The sequence below is a fragment of the Mya arenaria genome, chromosome 7 (assembly GCF_026914265.1).
Source record: "Mya arenaria isolate MELC-2E11 chromosome 7, ASM2691426v1".
Taxonomy (NCBI): Eukaryota; Metazoa; Mollusca; class Bivalvia; order Myida; family Myidae; genus Mya; species Mya arenaria.
This window is the reverse complement of record NC_069128.1, coordinates 18,666,898-18,691,565: the sequence shown is the minus strand read 5'-3', so window position 1 is coordinate 18,691,565 and position 24,668 is coordinate 18,666,898. Positions and strand designations below refer to the sequence as shown.

The window sequence follows — 24,668 nt, the reverse complement described above, 5'->3', positions numbered from 1 at the left end:
TGTTTTCGTGTAAGTTATAATAAAACTAACATTCAATTCTCATAAAATATACAAAATGTTTGAAGTTTGTTCACTTGGGTTTTTTTAAATGTGATTATAGAATAAAATTTACATAACATCAGATTTTTATTCAATTACAATTTGCATGCATTTCACAAGTGACTGTCTTCAAAGCAATTCATTCTCATTTTACTAATTATACCGTATTTGTTCTAAACGACGCAGTTTGCAAGCATATCAAATCTGAGTGTTAATTTCCTTTGTTTTCTTCTGTACATTAACTCCCATATTGGAACAGTAACAACTAGGCGGAGCTTGACCATTCAATAACTATCATGTGGATAAATTACAAGGCTATTCACTTCAACAGCAAGGTAGTTATTGAACGTTGTCCAAAGGTTGACATCGTAGAAAACAGTTTTTAGTATGTCACTCATATATCATATCATATTGTGATTGGAATTATTCACTTGCGCTAGAGATTTTGTGTATACATAATTTTGATTACTTGGGTTTTCGGTGCAATAACTATAATTTCACCCCCTGCAAGTTAATTATGAATCAAAAATTGTTGATTATAATATTAGTGTTGTTTAACTGACAGAAGTACATAGCCTTGGTAGTGCCTTATAAAAAAGATGTCTGCATGTGTGCCAGAATCAAAATGGTGGCCAATTCAATAAGCTGAGTGTTAAGAAGTTTTCACTCAGGTTTAGCATTGTTTAAGTTTCAAACAAAACAGAAACAGTGAAAATATAGAGGTTGCAAAACAGAACTGGAATGTGTATGTGTGGATTACTTTTTGTGCGTAACGTCACCCAAGTATGTGTACTTAGTACAAGTTTAAAGCATGAAGTCAATAATCGAGACACATATAAATTCTGTTATTTTCGTCATTCAGGTATGAGTTACAGGCTTGTACAAGGGAAACACAGTAACAACACTGCAAAATGACAGGGGAAAAAGTTTTAACCGAGAGTGATAGATGACCTACCAGTGCATGTTGAAAGATATTTCATAAATGACTTTGAAGGTCAACATGCAACGATTATTGTTTGGATATTATAGCCTCATGTAAAAGTACAAAATACAAGTTACATGTTCCCAAACTTCTATAATTAATCTATAAATAGACTACCCTGCCCAACTTTAAGGACCAACAAAAAATAACATGCACGTCCATACAGACAAATGCGGTATATCTATTTTTATGTATATTAACATGTTGTTTTGCATATAACAATGCTAGAAAGATTGGATTTTGAGATTTTTGCAGATTCATTATCATGCAAAAGAGGTTGAATATTTTTTGCTGTAATAAATATAATGTAACTGCAGATTACCATTCCCAAATAGCAGTTTTTAGCTTTAAACTTGGTATTTGACAACATGTATATAATTCAAACAGAAAATTAAATCATTTCTGATGAAATTTACAGGAAACTTTAAAAAAAATAAAAATTCAAACAGCTTTCAACGTTACACAGCTCTGTGAATTCAATTAAGTCTGAGAATATGAGAAGTAAAGAGGTTCCTCTAACCTAATGAATATCACATGTTCAGGTTCCGTCATGAGGTTTCATTTTTACTCGCAGATTCCTAATGTCTGAGAGTACTTTTAAAATGTGCAAATTTTACAAAGATATATCCGTGTGTTAGTAACCTACTGTGAAATCATAAATATTCGTGGGACATTAATTTTTGTGAATTTTGTGGGTTAGTTTATTCACCAATTCGATCAACCTTGTTTGTGTCGCCATTTGATTTTGGTTCTGTGATCAAATATTTAATTGAATATTTAATTGACACCTACTTGACATTCAATGGCTTCACTTATAATTTTATATCCTTGATGTGGGTGCATCTTTCATTATGATCTTTTAATTACAGTCAAACCTGTATTAAGTGGCCACCCTTGGGAAATGATCATAGTGGCTGCTTAAGACAGGTGGCCACTTAATCCAGGTTCGACATTTCCGCCACTTTAGCTTTATTCAGACATGGAGTATGTATCTTAACCACCACCTCACACCACAATCAATAACATCTGTATCAATATAATTGAAGAATGTTGTATACAAATACATTTGTATAGATAAAATAACTTTATTTCAAATTTATAAATAAAATACATCATATATATGTTGATACAAGGCATAAACAAAACACACCACATATCAGTCTACACATTCATGGGTAAAAGTTGAGAATTTTGAAAATCCTGAAAAATGCTGGGGCCTGGGGGCCGCAGGGCCCCCGGTCAGGTCCAGGGCGAGGCCTTGGCTAGGGGTCCAGGGGGCCAGAGGCCCCCGGAAGCTCCTTGAACATAGCCATTTTAGTGGATATGAAATGCCTTTTTCCAGGCTTTAATTTTAAATAATGTGGAGTATTGGAATAAGGTTTTTCAGACAAATATGACAATGAATAAATATACTGATATACATGTGACACTACATACTAAAGAATATCCTGCATAAGCAAGCCAGTAATCATGATTTACAAGTCAGAGGTAATATTTCTTCTGTTTCTCAATCAAAAACACTGGCACTTGACAAGTCTCAACCATGACGTATTTAATGCGTATTTTCCGAAAATCGAAAACAAATATCAAGTTTTTGTTTACATTGTTTCCGTCATTGTTTTTGTCTGAAAATTTAAGAAATTAGAAATTCTACCGCTTTTGAACACAAACTACCGCTATTGAGACCTAAATCTACCTCTCTGTCATTGCCAAAGTAAACTCAGCAAGTTTGCAGTTATTTTTGAGAGGCCGGTTGTAAGTTTTTCGGTATCGGAAGTAGAGGATTACCTTATATGGAAAATAGCACATGACGTATTGCAAAGGCTACGATCTACGCACACTTCTGGAGAAATGACCTGAAAACTGATGCTTTCTGTCACGGAAAGCTCACGAGAGGGATTCAATTCGAATTTCTTAAGATTGAAACTGAGATTTAAGCTTGCTTAGATATCATCGCTGACCAAACTTGAAAACAATATACTACTCGCGCCTTTTTTGAATTTAATTGCGACTAAGGACCGCGTCTGCCATATATGGAAACTTTCGTGATTCTCCTCAATGACGTTAATCTTCCGATCGATTCGATTAGTCGAGCAGCAAGTCGTGTTTTCCCGCCTATTTCCGTGAAATATACATCACAGCGTCGTTTCAAAATACCGCAGTGTTCGGATAAGACAATAATAACATTTAAGTTATCGCAGATCTATACGAACGTTGAAGCATCGAATAAGCGATGAAAAATATATTTCAAGGTCCCAGCCTACCCCCGCCCCCAATTTCCTCAACGGATCTTGGAAATTCGACCCTCCTGGAATACGAAAATCCGGAATTTCCGGATAAATCCGGAAAACTTTTACCCATGCACATTTACACAACTACATTTACATATTTTAGTTCACTTTTTTAAAGTAGTCCGTACATTAAATAAATGTTGATGCATAGCATAAACAAAACACACCACAGATCAGTCTACCTATTTCCACAACTACATGTGCATACACATTTCCTTTAATTTTCCTCTGTCTTTTAGCGTTTGGATTTCCATTGCTTTCATATTCGTCCACATTTTCACGCTTACGCTTAAGTAAGAAATTGATTTGAGTCCGTCCGCAGTTAAATTCCTTGGCAACACTTGCACTAAGGCTGTTTTATAATAACTTTATACACTCGACACGTTCTTTTAGAGTAAAACATTTTCGATTAGGTTTTTTTTTCCAGCCATAATCAAAGTTAAAAATTATCAAGAACAATGCATTGTAAATATCCGTTTGTAGAAATATAAATCCGTGCACTTTGAAAAATAATATTGAAGATAAAAATCGTAACTCGTTTCACGCCGTCGAATGACAATGCAAACTGTGCATTCATCATAACGGGTGTTTTTGTCGGTATTTAATAATTAACTTCTTAATTATTTAATTATCGTATTAATTGTGTCAATTCTGATCAAAACATTCGCGGACGTGTAAAAAACATGATTTATCGCTGAGTAAACACGCATGACAATTGTGTGATGCAATATTCATTTTCATTCGATGACGGAGATACCCGAGGCCGTCGTTCTTTTCCGCAAACTTCAATGTATTGGAAAAAATTATAAGCGGAAGTGTCAGTGACAAGGGATTAGTGGCCACTAATTAGTGATTATATGGCTTCATGGGGACAAAAATTAGTGGCCGTGGCCGCGTTAGACAGTTGGCCGCTTAATGCACGTACATTATATAGTAAACACGTACGGGGGGAATTTGGAGTGGCCCGTTAAGGCAGGTGGCCATTTAAAGCAGGTGACCGTTCAACCAGGTTTGACTGTACCAATCAAATAATAATTGATATGTTGTGTATCTGTGCTTATTAATTGACAAATTGTAGTGTCATAAACTGTGTGACGTAGATGATACATGGTGAAATTGCTGACAAATTAGGATCACAATTTCGATTATTTATTTTTAAAAAAGAAGGAAATCCACGCATTTAAGTACCAACAAAATTGTCCGAAAAATTGTTTCAAAAAAACCCATGAAAGTTCAAGCAGACGAATAAAAATGATTTCACGTCATTTTTTAAAAAGTATTTAACCATCTGGCCACAATCTGGACTCAATAGGCAAGAAAGAGCAATGATATATATTGCAAATATTCTACAGATCCAGACAACAACGAACATTGTCACGATTTCGATACAATACAACAGAATCTGTCATGACATATAGTCATGATTTAAATCTGACTAGACAAAGACGTACAAGTTTAGTGGGGAATGTCAGTGCAGACGCACTTAAATGTAAATAGTGCTTGGCCGACCCATTCTTGATCCGTAGGACTTTGTTACGAACCTATACATTTTTACTGGGTTCAGACAATGATAGGACATCCAGATCCAGATCATTGAGGAAAGTAATTCACTTTTTTCACATTTCATGTCCTAGCCCTGTCTGATCTCTAACTAAAGCCATAAATGGCACTGTGCTAATGCAGCCTTTAAAAGTTAGTTGGAACCCTCCTTTTCGGTAAGTGTATTTCAGGTCTTTTTAAGGAATATATTGTCATCTGGCCTAAAGAGGGAGAAACACTTATAGCAGAAATATTCAGTTATAAATAATATATAAAAAGGTACACAAACAAGCTTTTTAAAAACTTTTGGAAACAACATAAACATATTATGCAATGTCCACTTAAAATATGTAAAACATAATTTTATCATGCATTATACAGTTCCAAGACTCGTAAAATCGTTCAATTATATTTTTTACGCAAAATGTAGGAAGAAAAAAAAAATACTTGATAGTTTTGATGCTTTAAATGTAAAGTATAATAATATATGTCTTTTAGCAATTGAGGCCTGAGAATTTACTTACAGAGACGTCCAAAGCTTGCCGAGATTCTTCGCTTGAGTTTTTTTATTCGGCTTACTGATCCCTTCTCCTTTCCTGAAAATAGAACAAAATAATCTGAAGCACTCTTGTATAGTTTCAATAACTCCGGTTGTGAGCGCAGTAACTAATACTAAATTTTCTTAAAGCAATGACTCCACCCTCTGAAAATCAAAGACACCAATCTCTTATGTCATCATTGAATTGGCCGCCATTTTGTTTACAGCCCATCCCCTGACATCATTGATATAACCTGCCACCCTACTGTACTACAGTAGGTTACACAACACCAATACATACATTATGGTTGAGAATTTATGAAGGAAACATTCTAAGTTTGAACATCAGTTGACCAATCCCTAGCACAATATGACAGAAAAAATTATGATGGATGGACTGACGTAGGGAATTGCAGACAGATGGACAAAGCCTTAACAATATTCCCTTCAATATGTCAACGTCTTCTCTTTGGAAAACAGGTGCCATAAATATTATTGTTTATAAGCCATAGTGTGCCAACTCAGTGAAATAATTATATTGCTATCTAACCTCAACACAAATGATTTTTATTTTCATTTCATGCATACATTATTCAGCAAATTTAATAATTCAAATGCTATTTAATTGGAAAATTCATGCATTTTAAAGCCAAATGCATGAAACGTGAGACTGCTGAGCAAAATCATGAACCAGAAAAGTTTGTCTGGGCCAGGGGGCTGCTTAGGCCCCTAGTGCTCCCGTCCAAGGCAAAGACATAATTTGAAAATTACGTTTTTTGATGGTCTTTGACAGCATTATCCAATTAAGTGCTTTTACGTGGATGAGTTTTGAATCACTCTTTCATGCCAGACTTTTATGGGATGAAAAACAAATTGCAGTGAAAATTGAATGTCTTCATACCAGAAATTACCCGACTGATTTCCTTACCTGATCTGACTCACCGTTTGTTCATGTTTGTTTTTTGCATTGAAAGAAGCTATAAATGTGAGAAACAGTGAAATTGTATTTTTATAGACCCTCTAGATCTGTTTCAAACAATGGAGTTTATCATGATTTATTTAATAATTGCTTTTCACTGGTTTATAAATAGAGATTTGACAATGAAATGAAATTGATATTTCACTGTTTCAAACAGTGAAAATATCAAATTGATATTTTGATTGTTTCGAAATTTAAGCCCTGACTCTCGGTTCCAAATCAAATGTCACTGCCCACTGGGCTAAGACACAATTTCGACAACGTCATTTCCGAAATAAAGTTGGCACGTTTTTCTAAAAAAGTGTAATTAAAAAAATATGACTTTATTCAAATTTAAGGCATATAATAAACAAATAATTTTGGTTACAGTGTAAGATAGCAATATTTTTCACCTTGTGAACACCAAAAGTGAAACTATTTCCTTCGTAGCTTAATTTTGGTATTTTGGTGATCAGTTGGTAAAATATATTACGATCATACCCTGAAACAAACAATTATCCTCTATAAAATCCTCCGTAATTTTTCAATACGGTAAACCATCAAAGAGCATGAAATTACACTTTTTATCCTATATGACAGATCTACTGTCGTAGCAACCCTAATTCATCTTTATCCAGACATCTCAATTCTGTGGAGATTAATTACAGATGCATTATAGAATATAGTGCCAGAACATCTCACCATATTACAAGAAGATGTTCTGTGATAATTGTCGTAATCATGTAATGTACAGTCATGGATATTAATAATATACCAAGGGCTGAAACCATTTCGGCTCTCCAGGGTTTGGTAGGTGCTTTAGGCATTTAAAGGAGTTGAAGCACCCTACCGCAGAACCAAATCTGGAGCTCGATGATTTTGAGGGTTCCTACGACCTTACCTGCGAAATAGGCACCAACCCTATTGTTCTGATAGTCAGTTGTAATTTCTTTTTTAAATATTATTATTATTTTGAATGTGTGTTTTAACCCTTAGGCTGCTGATGGCGATTTTAAAGGCTTTGTAAACAGCTTGGAACCAGACCAGACACCGAGTAACTCGGCGCCTGGTCAGGTTCCAAGCTGTTTGCCACTCAGTCAATATATCCCCAAAGTTTTAAGTAAATTGAAAGAAATTTAGAATAAACCAGACGACATTTTTGAGCAGACGACAATTTACCCAGCATGCAAAGGGTTAATGAGTAGTTTAAAACCCTTAAGGCTTTATACAGAAGAATACTTTAACACAGTTATCCAATGATGACAATAATGTTCTTTCATAAAGGCTAATAAAAAAATAAAAAAAAATATAAAGCCTTAACTTACCCTACCTCTTTTTTAAAAAGGATATTATCCTGACAAAACAATTTACTTTTTTTGGCCTTAGAGTTTATTTTTCAATCCCATCACTTAAATTTATAAAAACATTATTTTTTTTGTCCTTTATGGTAAATTGTTACTGTCACAGGACCCAAATTCGCAGATGATTGTCACAAGTATGTATTGATGAAATTGAAATTTGATAACAGTGCAATTTATTTACAAATAAAATCAAAATCATTAAGGGGAATATGTTAATGCATTTACCTTAAAAGACTCAAATAATCACAAGCAATCTGATGATCTTAATCACTGATAGTTAAGTGATATTCCATGTTTATTAATTCCACGTTCCGAATTACACTACCGATATAAAGATTGAGTTATATTTTAATCGTTGAAATGCCCAAGGAATTTGAGCAGTACAATATGCTATTATCATAGCTTTCTGCGTATAATAATTGAAAAGCTAAAGTCTTACCTAACCAGGGGCAGTGCAAGGGTTTGGCATTTGGGAAGGCAACTGAGTAAACCCAAAGATATAAGTATCTAAGCGACTGAGGTTATAAATAATGTGGAGTTTGGGTTCCCCATCCCAACTCCCCCTATTATTTTTGGGTTATTGAATTTTTAATCAAACATTCTCCTGTAATTTTTACATTTTTTAATAGAAATAGACAATTTTAAGACATGTTTTTTATTTACATATTTATTTGTTTATTTTTATTTATGTATTTATTTTTATTAATTAATTATTTTTTTATTTATTTATTTTTTTTGGGGGGGGGGATGAGTGGGGGGGGTGAGTGGGGGGGGGGGGGCGCCCAGATGCATGACCTCCTGCTTACCCCTGGATCTGCTAGATCTTATAACTACTAGAAAAAAATCTTACACAAAAACATTTTACATTTATTGTAAGTGGAACAGCAGTTGCTTCATTGAGGAGTGAAATGGTTTTTGCTATAAATTATTTTTCAGATGATTTACTCCTTCAAAAAAAACATTGTATGGAATCACAAGGGTGCCAAATCAAAAAGGTGAATTTAGGGGTGGAATGGATAAGTTGTCTGTCTTTCACCCTAGAAATTCTTGGTTCGACAATTATTTTCAGATCATTTTCTCCTTCTGACAAAAAAAATAAAATTGTATGGAAGTGCAAGAGAACCGAATCAAAAGGGTGAAAATGGTGTAGTGGATAAGGTGGCTTCCTTTCACTCCAGCGAAATTGTTGGTTCAAGCTTCACTACAGGTACATTCTCTTAGCCATTCTAAAAGGACACAGTGAGTGTTAGTCCAGGTTCCGTCCCAGGAAACGAGATCAAGAGTGATTCATATCAAAACAATATTTAGTATGGAATAAGTAAATATGATGTAATTCTAATGACTGATCTAAATCGGTTGTGACCTTGACCTTTGACTCTATGACCTCAAAATCCATAGGGGTCATCTACTGGTCACCCCCAACCTAAATGTCAAGTTTGAGGGCCATGGGTGCAGGCATTGTTGACTTATCTCTCGGGCAAACACATTTTAGGTCGCTGTAACCTTGACCTTTGATTTGATGACCCCTCAAATCGATAGTGGTAATCGCCTGGTCAGGTCCATTTTTCATGGCATGTTTGATGACCATAGGTCCAGGAATTGCCAAGTTTGTGTTCAAGGTCACTGTGACCGTCAGGCCCAACCTCCAAGTCAAGTTTAAGGGCCATGAGTGCAGGCATTGTCCAGTTATCACTCACACAACCTATAAGCATTCAAGGTCATTGTGACCTTTACCTTTAACCCTTAAAATCAATAGGGGTCATCTACAGGTCAGACCCTCAATGTCAAGTTTGATGGCAATAGGTCCAGGCATAGTTGAGTTATCAATTGGACAAGCTTTGACAATTTTTCCCAATTAAAGGTCACTGGGACCTTGACCTTTGACCCGATGACCCCTAAAATCAATAGGGGTCATATACTGGTCATGCCCAACCTTCATGTCAAGTTTGCTGACACTAGGTCCAGGAATTGTTGAGTTATCACTCGGACAAGCTTTGGTCTTCGACGGACCGACTGACCAACTGACCGACCAACATGTGCAAAGAAATATACCCCTCTTCTTCGAAGGGGGGCATAATAACATTTCTTCCAGCGCCTATAATTATCAAAAAAACAACTTAGTGGAACTCTTGAGTGTCCATAGATAAATCAAACCATTGCACAGAAAATATTACTATAGCACATAAACCTATTTCTTCTGCGAGGAAAACAATATAACTTTGTCATAGGAATGCAATCTAATCTGACAAGGATATCCCTAGTAATCATATTTGCAAGTAAAAAAATCGATGAGCACCAATAAACACATCGTAACATGTTTTATCTTCATCATGCCCTAGGCCTAAAAATCCCAAACGTTTGGTTTGGGTTACCTGATGCTACCTATGAAATAGGCGCCAACCCATCTGTTTTTATAGTCAGTTGGTAAAATAAAAAAAAATATTTATATACAGTAAAACTGCGATCGCTCGAGGTCGCCAGGGACCGAGCCAAAACCTCGAGGGAACCAATGTTTCGAACGACCCAATTTTCAATTTTCCAGTTTGATATGAAATATCCTTCAGTGTATTTTCAGTTTGAAGTCGTCAAACAGACTGTTTACTAAGACACCAATTATGTGTTGCATTTTGGAAATCGCTTATATGTTCAAAGTTTGTCGTAAACTAAATGTAAAACGCAAAAAAAATAAAAATAAATGAATAAATAGAAATGTTTATTTTAACAAAAAAGCACATTTTCGTAACAAGCAACATTTGTATCACAGTACATATTGTGGCATTAGTCAGATTTAAGTTTCGCAAAATCAAGTATTGTTGATTGGCGCATCTTGTGACAAGATGTCGGTTTCGCGAAACTGTTCAATCCGATGTTGGACCGATATGTTTTATTCATATTTTTATTACTCATTTAAATTTCTCACAATTAACTTCTCGTCAGTAAGTTCTCATAATTATCATCTCAAACACCCATATCAAGTAATATCGGTCATGCGTTAACAGTGAAAAACGGTTTTTCACACCTTATCAAATTGCCTATCAACTGTCATTGCAATTTTTACAACTAGCGAAAATTTTAACATCTAGCAAAAGTTTATTTATTTTGGAACACGCGTTCGGGAAAAAGTGTGAAATTATGTCCTCGAGGGAGCCATAAGGTTTTGTGCACGATTTGTGTACTTGGGACCGAGGATATTGCTTGACTGCTCGACATAATTAGGTTTCGATGCAGCGTGGGTATATTTTAAATGTAAATAGAAGGAAAAAAGTTCGGGACCAAGCTCCGACCTCGAGGGAACGCCGGTTCTCGAACGAACGCTTGTCTGAGGGAACGCAGTTTCACTGTATATATATATATATATATATATATATCTCTATTTTTTTAGGGGGTGTTTAGATATGTAATTTAAAGCTCTACACAGAAAATAACCTAAAAATAATACCATTTTCCAATGATGACAGTAAACGTTCTTACATAAAGCCTACTAAAAACACCATAACCATTGTTTTATTTCTATCACGCCCTATCAGAAACTAATTAAGCATTCTCGAAACAATAAAACCATACCATACCCTATGACAAATGTGTTGGGTTTTCTTAAGAGAGTGTGTATATATTTCACAAGTAATATTTGAAGCATATTCGGCCTATTGTTCAGAACTTTGTTAAAGTTAAAAAAAATGTTAACTGGGGTTGTGTTAATTATAACTTTCAAATCTTTAATAGTTTAATAGACACACAAAAATTGTGATCTGCAGTACAAAAATATTGAGACAATTAAATAACTGAGTCAGCTATGTTACTTAAATATATCAGTAAGTCAAAAAAGATTTAACTTTTAAAATTTAACAACAATGTTGATTACAATACTGGGCCGATTGTACAGACCTTTGTTAAAGTTAACAACGTGATTAATGACATTGTTGTTAACTTTTAAAAGTAAAATATTTGATGATGTACTCACCTATTTAAATAATAATCAAGTACAGCTGAAACAGTTGTCTCAAATGTTGTTGAAATACAGCAAATAAAAAATGTATCCATTAAACTTCCAAAGCAGTATCAATTTGAAAGTTAACAACGACGACATTAACAACGTTGTTAACAAAGTTCTGAACAATCGGCCGAATGTGTAAAATCTTAATGATTAAGAAGGTGGAATAGAGTGAATGTTCCAACTTACATGCTTATAAGGTGTTTTCAACATGCATGAAACCAAACTATGACGTCATGTCTGTTAAGGACAAATTACACCAATTCATAAGTGACTTAACTCAACTTTGTTTTGTTTTTATAACTTTGTTTTATTTCTTCCAATATATGGTGGTTTGGGTCGTGAAACACTATAGAAATCAGTGTTATTTTGCTTGCAAATTAAATAATTCACTTTAGAAATAATTATATCTAAAAAATTATTTAGAGGTATCTGAATAGCTGTTACTTGTAAAATGGCAAGTTTATACGATTAAGCGTGGTACTTATTGGTGGTGAAAAGGTGATCGCATTGGCTGAAAATGTAGGTTATATTCAAACATTCATTGAAATACATAAAACATAACCAAAATACATAACATGCTGAAAACATAATTTGCACCTCATAATCCTGGCATTTTCCACCCAAACATTTTGAGGGTTGAATGCAAGAGAGATTTATTTGCTTCTGTCTTTTATATCATTTAGAACATTCCTGCTTCTCCCCGCTAGATTATTTCCAAGGTTCCCACAATGTGGTAGAGTCGATGAGAAATGGAGGCTTGTTTTTTTTATATCCATCAGCTCAATAGTAAACATATGTACAAATGTTGTAAAAGTAATATCTGACAATTCTGTAATGGCAGAAGGGTGCACATGCTGGTCTCCCACATTCAGGGAAAATTAAGGGTAACTGCTGCCAGAAAAGGACAGGGTGAATTACGTATAGGGCAAAGGAGTGTTGCTATAACTCAACCCTAAAACACAAGTTCATATATATGTGCCTTTGTCACTTGATCCTTTAAGCCTTTATATTCAACAGCTATAGTACTATAGGTTCCATCTTCAGATAAACCCCTCCTGTCCCTCTACCCCTCCTCCCTGCCGCCCCCCCCCTCCCCCTGCAAAACTCAATTAATCAGGCCTAAAAAAAATAATACATTTGGTTCGGGTTACCCGACCCTACCTACGGAATAGGCGCCGACCCTACCGTTTTTATTGTCAGTTTGAAAAAAAAATGAAAAACTAAAAAAAAAGGTTTTTTTGGCTTTTTTTTTTGGCTTTTCAATATGAAGTTTAAAATCTTAAATGCTTATATAGAAGATAACTTTAACACCATTCTCCAATGATGAAAATGACATTCTTATATAAAGCCTAATAAAAAAAAAAAAAATAAAAAAATAAAAAGCCTACCTACCCTACCTATTTTTGAAAAGGATGTAACCCTAACCAAACAAAAAATTTTTTAGGCCTCATGCACAGTTTGAGAATTTTTGTATATGTATTATGTATTCTTGTCCATTCCAGACACATTTTTTTCTATGAATTTAGCATAACTGGTTGAAATTTGCTTCCTAAGTTTTAAATATGAATTCACACCCTAAAACACACATACAACTATTGCCAGAGCATATGCAAATATTTCTTTTTCACTTGATCCTTTAAGTCTTAATATTTAACAGCTAAAGTACTTAATATACTATAGGTTCCATCCTCAGATAAACCGTCCGTCCCCTTACCCCTTCCTCTGCCCTGCCCTCCCCTGACCCCCCCCCCCCGAACCCCCCCCCCCTTTCCCCTGCAAAACTCAATTAATCATGCACAGTTTGAGAATTTTTGTAAATGTATTATGTATTCTTGTACATTCCAGACACATTTTTTTCTATGAATTTAGTAGCATAACTGGTTGAAATGTGCTTCCCGAGTTTTAAATATGAATTCACAGTGGCACAATTTGGGTCTTGGGGCATACATGTGTTATCGTTTTCAATCTATGATATATTGAACAAAAAGTCATGCCACAATATAGCGCTATAATTTAATATCAATAAAGACAGCTTTCTAGCTGTAGGTTAAAATTATGATGTATTTTGATACATACAGCTATTACCTACTGATCCCCATTGGAATATTGACCAAATTTCCAGTAGGTTAATGTCCAGGACCTCGGTGTCAAAACGTATAAAAAAACTATATCAAATTACCGCACCCGCATACACACTGTGTCTGACCTCCCCGGAGATTGGTGAACGAGTCAACGTTTGTTAATAATTCAATAACATCGCTCTGGACAAAAAAGCAACCGATTTTCTGCCTTTGTTTGGCGCTTCGCCTCTAATAATCAGGGTATCAGACAAACTATCACATTAATTGGAATAACTGCATACTCAGCATATTCCCTTCGATACAGTTACTGCAGCTAGTTCGCTCATTTCTCCGGAAGGTTTTATTTTCACAAACATTCATCAGCATTCAATCACATTAGGAAATGAAAACTTCGATAACAAATACATGAAAAACCAATTGTTTTAGGGGAAGCATTTCGTAACACCATTTCGCTGGGAGAACTAAACCTAGCAGAAATGGCAAAAACATTAGGGCAACCCGAGTGAGCGCTTACACTAATCAGTTAAGTCAAACAAGAGGCAGATATCAACCATAAGCCAGAGCTCTGGTCTGCAATGCTTTACAATTGCATATTGACTGTGTACGCAACATTTATACCAAGTTTCATTAAATTTTGAAGTAACAACTTTTTTTTGCATTAGGCTCAAGGTTGGACTTTTTACATGATGGTGACACTAACAGCAACCGAGGCTATAACAATTATTAAATATTTTCTTTGAAAAACAGAAAAACTAAACAACTGCATGACAATGGCGCCAAACTGACCAAGGAAAACAATACCTAATTGACTTTTTTTTCTTTGTAAAACAGATGAACGTAACTGTTGTGAAATAAAACACCTCACAAGTTTGTGGCATGCTAGAGTATCCACCATGATCTGAAAGTTCGGACATTGGTCATTTAAAGGCCATCATAAGGCCATCATTAATTAACAGGTAAGGCTGGCCATCAATAATTAACATGTGAGGCTGACATGAATGATGACGACTATTATCTCCCATCATCAACATGAGATAGGTAATAATTAGCTGCAGATGAAAGAACATGTCACAACATAATAAAATCGAAGGATATATTAAAATCCAGGGATATGTTTGACCTGGCATCTGAAGGGCTGAAAAAATTCAGTTGATGTGAAGGGGGAAGGGGGGTGCTTTAGCCCCCCCCCCCGGATGAAGGTCAAAGGGGGTTATATATATATATATATATATATATATATATATATTAAGCAATCTGCAACAGAAGCAAAACTGGCTTTTAGGAAGACCTCATAGGTTTCTTCTTACATTTTTTTCATAAGTTAAATAGTTGGTCCCTGGAGACATAATAGATCGGAATACATGAATACATAAAAGTAATGGATGTGAACTGATCTATTTTGCAACTTGCAAGGCCAAAAGAATATAATTATACCATTTTATGTTATGTATTAAATATTTGTGTGTGTCCTATTTTTGGGTGCATCCTAAACACAATCGTTCACAATACCTTTTTTGTATATTCTTTCTCATCATATAAAATCCTTTCAAACGCTACAAAAATAAAACAAAATTTACATAGTTGGGTGTCAGATAACTTAATAAATACAAGAATTCATTGCAAACATTCCACGAATCGATCATCATAATCACTATAATTATTGACCTTTCATACTAATGAACTTATGTGGCTTACTATGGACATTATCCCTCTTAAAAGCACTTAACAAGGTTAAAAGGATTAGACCTAATTCGACTGTACCAAACAATGGTCACTTCATTAAAGCTTCTATTATATTATATAGTTATGACAAACTTGACACCATGAGTGCTTCTAAGCTTTCGTTGAATATTATACATATTTCTATCTTGATTAGACCATTCCATTTTGTAATGTTATTATAAAGGTGGCTGTGCGTGTTGGTTTTGAAATTGATTAAAGCTTCTATTATAAAGTCATGACAAACTTGACACACCAAGCGTGGTTATAAGCTCTCGTTGTATATATATATATATATAAGCAAATAAAATACAAAATGTTTATACTGGATTATTTTTTAATTACGATGCCTCTTGTAAGACAACAATCCATAATGCAGTCAAACAGATGCTAATCATACCAATGAAAATTTAAAAATAAAACAGTAAGCGAGCGACAAGTTACAATGAATACTAATTTTGCCATTTGACACTGTGTTGTTGGTAGAACAACACTGTTGCTGTTGTTGTGGTTTTTTTGTTTGTGTTGTTGTTTTTTTTTTGGGGGGGGTTGTTGTTGTTGTTGTGTTGTTGTTTGTTTTTTTTGGGGGGGTTGGGGGGGGACAATAACCAAACAAATAAAAGGGAAACATTGAGTACAGGTAGTGCATGTGCTTTCGTGAGGAGCATATATTAAAGACATCAATTTCAATGACAACTTGCAATTTTATTACAAGAAAAAAGGACATCCTCCTTGGTTAGCTGTTAAGCTGTTTTGACAAGATTTCTTCCTTTTTTGTAAGCAGATAAATGCAAATACTATTTTGATTTTTATAGGATAAGCAAAAAAGAAATTTCAATAGGGTCTTAAGAAGATTTTGACGTTAACATGTTCATGAACCTTGTCCACTGAGCAGTGAACACTGTGTACTCAGATATCGAAGAAAAACATATCTTAGTGTGGTTTGTCTTAAATTAGATATGTAATAACTACTTAGAAATATTGATTCAAAATCTCTTAATGCACCAACTTAAGGCAATTGACCTTAGGGCGTGACCACCAAGCATAAAAAGATCAACATGTTCTAGATGGCGCGCAATAAATATTGATGCCCCGCATTTTTTTTACTTAAATGCATTATCGTGTTTCACTCAATCGACTTTAATGATCAAAACAAACAAAAAATTCCAAAGGATTTAGATACAGATAAAAAAATATTAGCAATGTTTTGGCGTTTTTTTAGCTTGGGAATTTGTGGCGGTTTAGCTATTAATTTAAAAAAAACAACATATATAAACGCTGATATTTAATTATCTGTTCTTAAATCATGCACTTGTATTTGTTTTTGTCATTAAATTCAAATGATTTGAACATGATAACGCATTAAAATTTAAAAAATAAACGTGTTTACATCCAAAAAAATTATTGTGTGCATGATTATGCATTAAAAAAAAAAATGCATGCATCAGACCAGTATATTGTGTGCACACTTTAAAAAGCCATGCTATTGCTCTGACATATACTGATTATTATTTTAATTGCTTTTTATTCAGGTGTATTTGTTACCTCCTCAAAATAAATTTATTTTATTTTATGTTGTTTTTTTTGCTTTTAATTTTATAAAACAAAGAATTTCTCATGTAAAATCCTTGCTTAAATTCGCTTAAAATACAGGAAATTGCACTATATACACTATATATCCTGAAAAAAAATAAGCGGGAGGGAAAACCTCTCCTGCACCCACCTTGAACACACTTTCATACCTATTTGGCTACTAATTTGTATTTTCTGGCGCTAACCTAGAAAAAGCAATCTAACGATACATGGGTTAATTAGATGGCCTCTTTGTATGACGTAAATGGCAAGAGGACAATGCCTTCCAGTACCTATAATCCACAAGTTATACATAATTATACAATAGTTGTGGGCCACAACTACTGTATTATTATATCCTTAAAGATGCACACATCTCCATAGCAACTGGACAACTTAAGGTACCAGTAGACAATACACTAACGAAACTACCATGTTGTATGTCCTTTATATATCAATTTCATATTTCAGCCCTTATAAATGTGCAAGAAATATTTCCCAGAATATTTTCTCAAAATCTTAAAGTTTGTCAGATGCCATGAAGGTCAGACTGTGTCAAAATGTTGAATAAAAAAAAACCCATATCAGACTGGGTCAAAATATTCATCAACAAAACCATATCAGACTGGGTCAAAATATTCATCAACTAAACTATAGTTTTGGGACAGGCAAGGAAACATTCCCGTAAAAGCTTTTTCAGATGATGTATTCCAATTATTTTCTCATCGATTATTGTCCATCAGAAATGTCAATTATTTGGGTGGAGAGGATGTATGACTTACAGGAATAGATAATTATATGACCAATCATATTTGTGCTGACCAGAAAGATATATAGATAGATACTGAACAAGCCAAGAAAAGTATAATAATTGTGCTCTGTCTAGTTGTTTTACAGACATAAAATTAGGCAGAAGATGTCTTTCTAAGTTCGCATTTATCTGCTTCTGTCAAGTTGAGCATGAGCTGTCCCTCCAAGTTCACACTGATCTGTTCCTGTCAAATCAGGCATGAGCTGTCCTTTAAAGTTCGCATTTATCTGCTTCTGTCAAATCAGACAAGAGCTGTCAATCCAAGTTTACATTAATCTGCTTCTGTCAAAGTAGGCATGAACTGTCCCTCTAAGTTCACAATTTCTGCTTCTGTCAAGTTAGGCAAAGAGCTGTCCTTCCAAGTTCGCATTTATCTGCTTCTGTCAAGTTAGGCATGAGCTGTCCTTCCAAGTTCACATTTGTCTGCTTCTGTCAAATTAGCCAGGAGCTGTTCTTCCAAGTCCACATTTATCTGCCACTGTCAAGTTAGGCAGGAGCTGTTCTTCCAAGTTCACATATATCTGCTTCTGTCAAGTTTGGCATGAGCTGTCCTTTCAAGTTCACATTTATCTGCTTCTGTCAAGTTTGGCATGAGCTGTCCTTCCAAATTCACATTTATCTGCTTCAAGTTAACATATTTCTGCTTTTGTAAATGTGCTTTTGCATTGACAGGTGACTTACTGTTAAGAATAATGCTTTTTCTCTTGTTTCTTAACTTTGAAGGCTTTATTGAAAATTAGAGAGTATTTGTATTATTAAAATTAAATTGTTTGTTAATAAATCGTAATAATAAATATTGTTGTTTTTTGGTAAATAATAGTGTATAGTTGGCTAATCGTGTCTGTTTTCTCTTTTTATATATCGCTAAGCCCATCTCTTGAGTTAATGAGATGCAATGGTATTGAATAATTGATAAAGCAAATTTCATCTTACACTTATCAGTTATGTTTTAAATGAAATCATTTCCAAAAAGAACTAAATTGATACCTTTCACACCAATTTGTAGCAACCCCTCTGCAAATACTACAAACCAATTTCTCCCCTTCTCTTCTCTGCAGATCATATTGACATAGAATTTCCAAGTTATGGCGTAAGATTGGCAGAATAAATTTCACCAAGCATTGCTCTCCCATTGACTCTACTAAGAGGTCTCTCTCAGTTTCAGCATTGATTGAATGAAATGCCTTCGTATTATAGATTCAAATAGCCCTTTGGCATGAAAGCAACAGTTTCACCTTTCAAGTAATTTTCAAATTGCATCCCAAGAGGAAGTTAGGAATAAGGCATGATATTTATTTCTTAGATTGTCATCCCCGCCCTTGATAATATTTGACAACACACCCAACATTTGACCAAAAAAGCAAGGTTATCAGGCAATAAATGTGTTAAATGAAGCAATTGTAAGGATTAAATGACCGTGATCCATTAAACAAGAGTCCCTGACTCAAATTTCTTTCAAGGGAACACCCCATTTTCCATCTTACTGTGCATCCCAAAAATAAACCTTCATTGAGTATAAAGTACATATTGAGATCCCAAAACTTACCAGAGACCCCCAATTGTCAATGCCAAAAATAAATCATTTGGTCTAAGGGTTACATCCTTTTCAAAAACAGGTCAGGAAGGTAGTCTTTTAATATATAAGGCTAATATAAGACGACATAATTGTCTTCATTGGAGAATTAAATGTTAAAGGAATACATACACTGTTTGAAGCTATAAAGGTTTTAAACTACATATTAAAACACACACTTTATTATATATTTTTTATACCAACTGACTACAGAAACGCCTTTTTGTAGGTAGGGTCGGGTAACCTGAACCAAATGTGGGTTTTTTTAAGCCTAAGCATGAGAGTCCAAGGAATTTCACTAACTGGAAATTCCAAGGGAAAACCGTGGGCACTAATGTAACAAATATGCTTTTGAAGTGTTTTCACCATTTTCCCAATTTTGAATATTTAATATAACTTAAGCCTTATTCTTGTCAAATAACAAGTGTCAGGGTTGACAGGTGTTGGTGAGAATACACAAAAATATTGCATTGGCCCTGACGCATACATCTAGAAGAGAACTTCGAGTAAATGTGTTTATTGTGCAAACCCTAAACTTCGGCCATCATTTCATATCTCAGATAAAAAGGAATATACATTACAACATGTGATAATATTGAAATCGGTAGTGTAAATTAAAACAAGCCCGCAAGCCCTGCACTGGTAAAACATCTACCGGGCTTGCTCCAATTCTGAATTTTATATAGCAGGGCTTGTTAAAAAAATTATGCTAAGCAATAGTATAAGAATTCGGGCTTGTTCAACAAAGAGTCTAATTTTGATGACTGTGAAATGATTGATACATAATATTGATTATATATTTAATACATTGATTGAAAATTATAATAAAATCGAGAATTACTGCACTTTATAGAATGTTTATAGTTTCCGAATCTTTGTGCATGAACATTTAAACCTTGTTGAACTGCATACTTTTAGCTGTTTTGTTGCAAGTATTAAATGAACAATCTTGGTTAATGAAATAACAAAAACTTGTGGGCCAAGCACAACAAATGACACATTTATAGTTCTTTCAATAAATCAATGAATCTGCAGTTGTCTAGGCAACTTAATGTTTAATACTGAAATGCAAATCATGCCTTTTATGACAATCAGAGAAATTGAGGAATGGATTTCTTATAAACAAAGCTCTATTTTACAGTATCTTATTTCCATAAACTGAGAAGCACCTGTCAGGGCAGCAGAATAATAAATTAAACAAACTACATGTACTGCATATGCCCCTGCATGCCCTTATTGATGCCCAGGGGGTCTTTTTGTGGGTCTACTGCCTGAACAATGCTTACCCTCTAAAAAATAATTAAAAATGCAAGAAAACCATTACTTGACCAGCTTCAATTTTTTAAAGTGCACAATTCATGCACAGGCTGATGTCTAGTATTTTAACTATACCATTCATAAAATTTAGGCTATTATTTAGTGAGCAGGGATCTAAAAAGTCAAGGCTTATAGAAAATTTACGGTATTCTAGAGAATGGAAAATCTGGCATACACAATACTAGATATTCCCAAAATATAAATTTTACATAACAAACAAGGACCAAATATGATTGCACTTGAATTTGTGTCTTTTTGATGTTCATCTCATTTCATCAATTTCAAAAAATAAGAACACAGCAAGGGGTGCTGTCACACATCCATTTTTCTCCGCAAAACAATAACTAAAGCCATTTTCTACAAATGCATTAAAATCAATACAGCCACAGTGCAGTTTTATCCACAGATGCTATGATGTCTTGCAAAATTCCTTTATTTTAAAAAACCCCATTAACATCTTGTTTCAATGTTAGCATAGGCAGCTGTTCGGAAGTATATTTTCAAACATCTTAGTATCTAAGTCTGTTGATTCTCATGATAATTGAGGTTCATTAATGTCATTTAAGGCATCATATGGTTCCTGCGTTCTTGAGGGAATTTCTGCTGTGTTGTTTGTAATGTTTGGTAACAGTATAAATCATTTGTATTGTTTAGAAGAACCATGTTGAGAAGTTTGTTGCCACTAAGGCTCCATATTAACATATGATTCCATTTTCCCTAAACAGAAATTATCATTGTCATTGTCAATGGAAATAAGTCGTCAAACTGTATGGGCTATATATATGGTGATAAATCTATTAGACTATATGTCTTAATTTTAAAATTTGTTTCCTATCTTAACTTAAGTAATAATCCATATAATTGGGATACGTTAAATAAACATAATATCTTTAATTAATAATCATAAATGTTTCATACTTATACGTTTAAATTTGAGGACTTATGTATTATTTTTTAATCAATATTTATATAATAATTATGCAACATATTTATATACTAATAAAATGAAAGTACTAGCATAACTGCCCTTTGAAAAGCTACAGTATTTAAAGAGAAACACAGACAAATATATCATACAACGATTGTGAAACAAGTTATTAAAACATTATATTAATCACTCTCGTTGACACTATGTTGTGGCGGAAACATGAGTTCCTTGAGGAGACTGCTTGTCCGGCTTCTGTTCACCACAAACCACATGCTTTAAAGCAAAGGTCAAACTCTTCATAACAGTAAATAGCTGATAACAAAATATGTGGAGTACTTAAATTGTTAAATGACAATGACCACAATACATCATGCACATTTTCCCAAAATGCACAAGAGGTTGAATTTTCCTAATCGTCAAAATGTGTCAAACAGAAAAAGCTGTTAGTCTCGCTAGAATTCTTTATATTCAGGATATAGTCCTGTAATGCAAATCAAATGGCATCAAATGGTTTGATAGTGTGCAAATACTTAAAACCCAAACAAAGTGTAATATGAGTCATGTTCATTGTTGTGGTTTGTATTGATTTTTTCTGGAAAAAAAACATAGGCAGATGTGAGTCAAACAAAGTTAGAATTTACCTTCTCTCATGGTAACTTTAGCGTATCCACGCCTTGGATCAGCAGCCATGGTTGTAAACTACTAATTGTTAATCAATTTAACGAACATTCACCATTTATTTGCTTTAAAACTTCATTTTGTTTCGGTGTTCAACCTCATACTTGTCAAATTAAGTCCATGTCAGCAAGCGCTTAAAATCATAACAAGAAAGCGTACAATCGATATTGATTTTCCTTTAACCTTGTACGAATATTTTCGTCGCTATAAGACACTGTCTACAGCAAATCGTATTTCATCATACATAGTAAGCTCCCTTAAATGAGATATTATAACAATTCTTATATTTTTTTCTGACTTCAAGAAAGTTCTTAGAAAGGTTATGGATAATTGAAATGCTAAAAAGTTTACGAAATTGGTCTTGACATTGAATAAACCGAACCTGAAGGTCTGTCTATTTGCTGCATTATGGCTTGACGGTGCTTAAATTGTGTTTAAATTTCATAAGTGACATGAGTAAGTTGTGAATCCAATTCACAGTCAAATTCAGACTGGAAACAGTGTGAGTGCTGCGAGGAAACCCTAGCTCTTTGCCGCGGAACTAATACATGTTCCGCTTGTGTTTTTAATGTGCTCGGTGTAAAGCACCAAACCATTGAATGTAACCATCATGGGTGTTAAAAAACTGTGCTGAGTATTTTTTTCTCCTAGTATTGCCTTTTTTAAGTCATGAACGCCAGCCAATGAGGCTACTCACGTTATGTTCACATACCACTAGCCTTTTGCGGGGGGTAAACCTGTCTTGGAGTCCCGTATACCGTTTTTTTTTACACATTTCACGGAATAAGACCCAAAAAATACTAAAATGATACTCAAGATACGAAGATACCCACGACCTTCCGCAAAGGAAGCAAAAGTTCAACCAGTAGGCTATTGAAGTTGATAAACCTGCTATATAGTATTCCAATCTGCTTTTCTTTTACAAAATCACATATTTCAACGAATTTAAATGAGACCTAAAATACTGAAATAATACTCATGATACCCACGACCTCCCGCAGCCGAAGCAAATGTTCAACCAGTAGGCTATTGAAGTTGATAAACCTGCTATGTAGTATTCCAATATGTTATTTTTTTTACATATTTCATCGTATTAAAATAAAACCAAACAATACAGAAATGATACCATTGATACCCACGACCTACCATGACCGAAGCAAACGTTCAACCAGTACGGGCTTCTCACAAGGAGGGTAAACCTGCTATGTAGGATTCCAATATGCTATTTTTTACATATTTCATCGAATTTAAATGAAACAAAACTATACTGAAATGATACCAGTGATACCCACGACCTTTCACAACCGAAGCGAACGCTCAACCAGAAGGCTGTTAAAAGGAGTAAACCTTTAACATAGGAGTCCCGTATATCTTTTTGTTCACTCATACATGTTCATACATATTCAGTCTCAAATGAAATGAGACTAAACAATACTGAAATAATACCCATGATCCTTTTTACTGGCATGAACAAAGATATGTAGAATGCCGCCTGCGTGTTCTCCCCGACGGCAGCATTTGCCTTTTCCTTTCTGTGTTGCCATGCAACCACGCATAAAGAAGCCATATATTAAGATTCAATAGTACACGTATCTTGTTTTTAACATTATTTGACACTATCTGATTATGTGCCATTTGATTATAATATAAACTCAATATTGTTGATATTTTTATCATTGTAATAATTAAATAATATAAAGCACAAAGTTATTGATAGTTTTGGGATAGCAAACATTCATAAACTGGGCTATCCATCATGCGCCCTCGATCCGGCATGGACGAGAGAGCATGAAGTTGCCACTCGTGTGTTCGTCCGTTCGTATGTCGAGCTCTGCAACGGATTGTTTTGAAATAGCTTTATAATAATAATTTATTGTGTTGACTTCAATATTAATCCAAAGTCATGTTGAAGCTATGTTTTAACTACTTATACCATCCTTAACTATGCTTTACACACTTCAAAACGACCTTCAACCTTGAACATAGTCGATGATATGCGAAGATTCTTCAGAGTGAGCTATGTATTTTATTTGAAAGAAGAAGCTAATAATACGGGCATGTTCTGGCCACAAATCTCTAAGGTCAATGCCACACTTGGGTCCAACGTGAAACGTCGTGTCTATTCTTCTCATCTGATTGAAGGCCGGTGTTTATATGGTCATATTATTTGGTTTCATATACTACAGCAAAGTTCAAGAGAAAATATTGGAGAGCATATGCTACAATAGAGGAAAGTAAATAAAACTAAAAAAAATACTAGAAATAAATTGAATTCAATTAAAGCGTC

The 24,668-nt window shown here is 34.3% G+C and overlaps 1 protein-coding gene across 1 annotated transcript in view; it reads right to left on the bottom strand.

Moving 5' to 3' along the window:
- Window positions 1-22,492, bottom strand: part of LOC128241613 (cyclin-dependent kinase 14-like) — a 64,108-nt gene extending 41,616 nt beyond the window's left edge. Inside the window, exons 1-2 of the mRNA XM_052958626.1 lie at window positions 22,345-22,492; window positions 5,376-5,447 (exon numbers count right to left, since the gene is read on the bottom strand). Of these exons, the coding sequence (XP_052814586.1) occupies window positions 5,376-5,447; window positions 22,345-22,393 (121 nt within the window). The 5' untranslated portion in view covers window positions 22,394-22,492. The remainder of the gene's footprint in view (window positions 1-5,375; window positions 5,448-22,344) is intronic.
- Window positions 22,493-24,668: the final 2,176 nt, after the last annotated feature.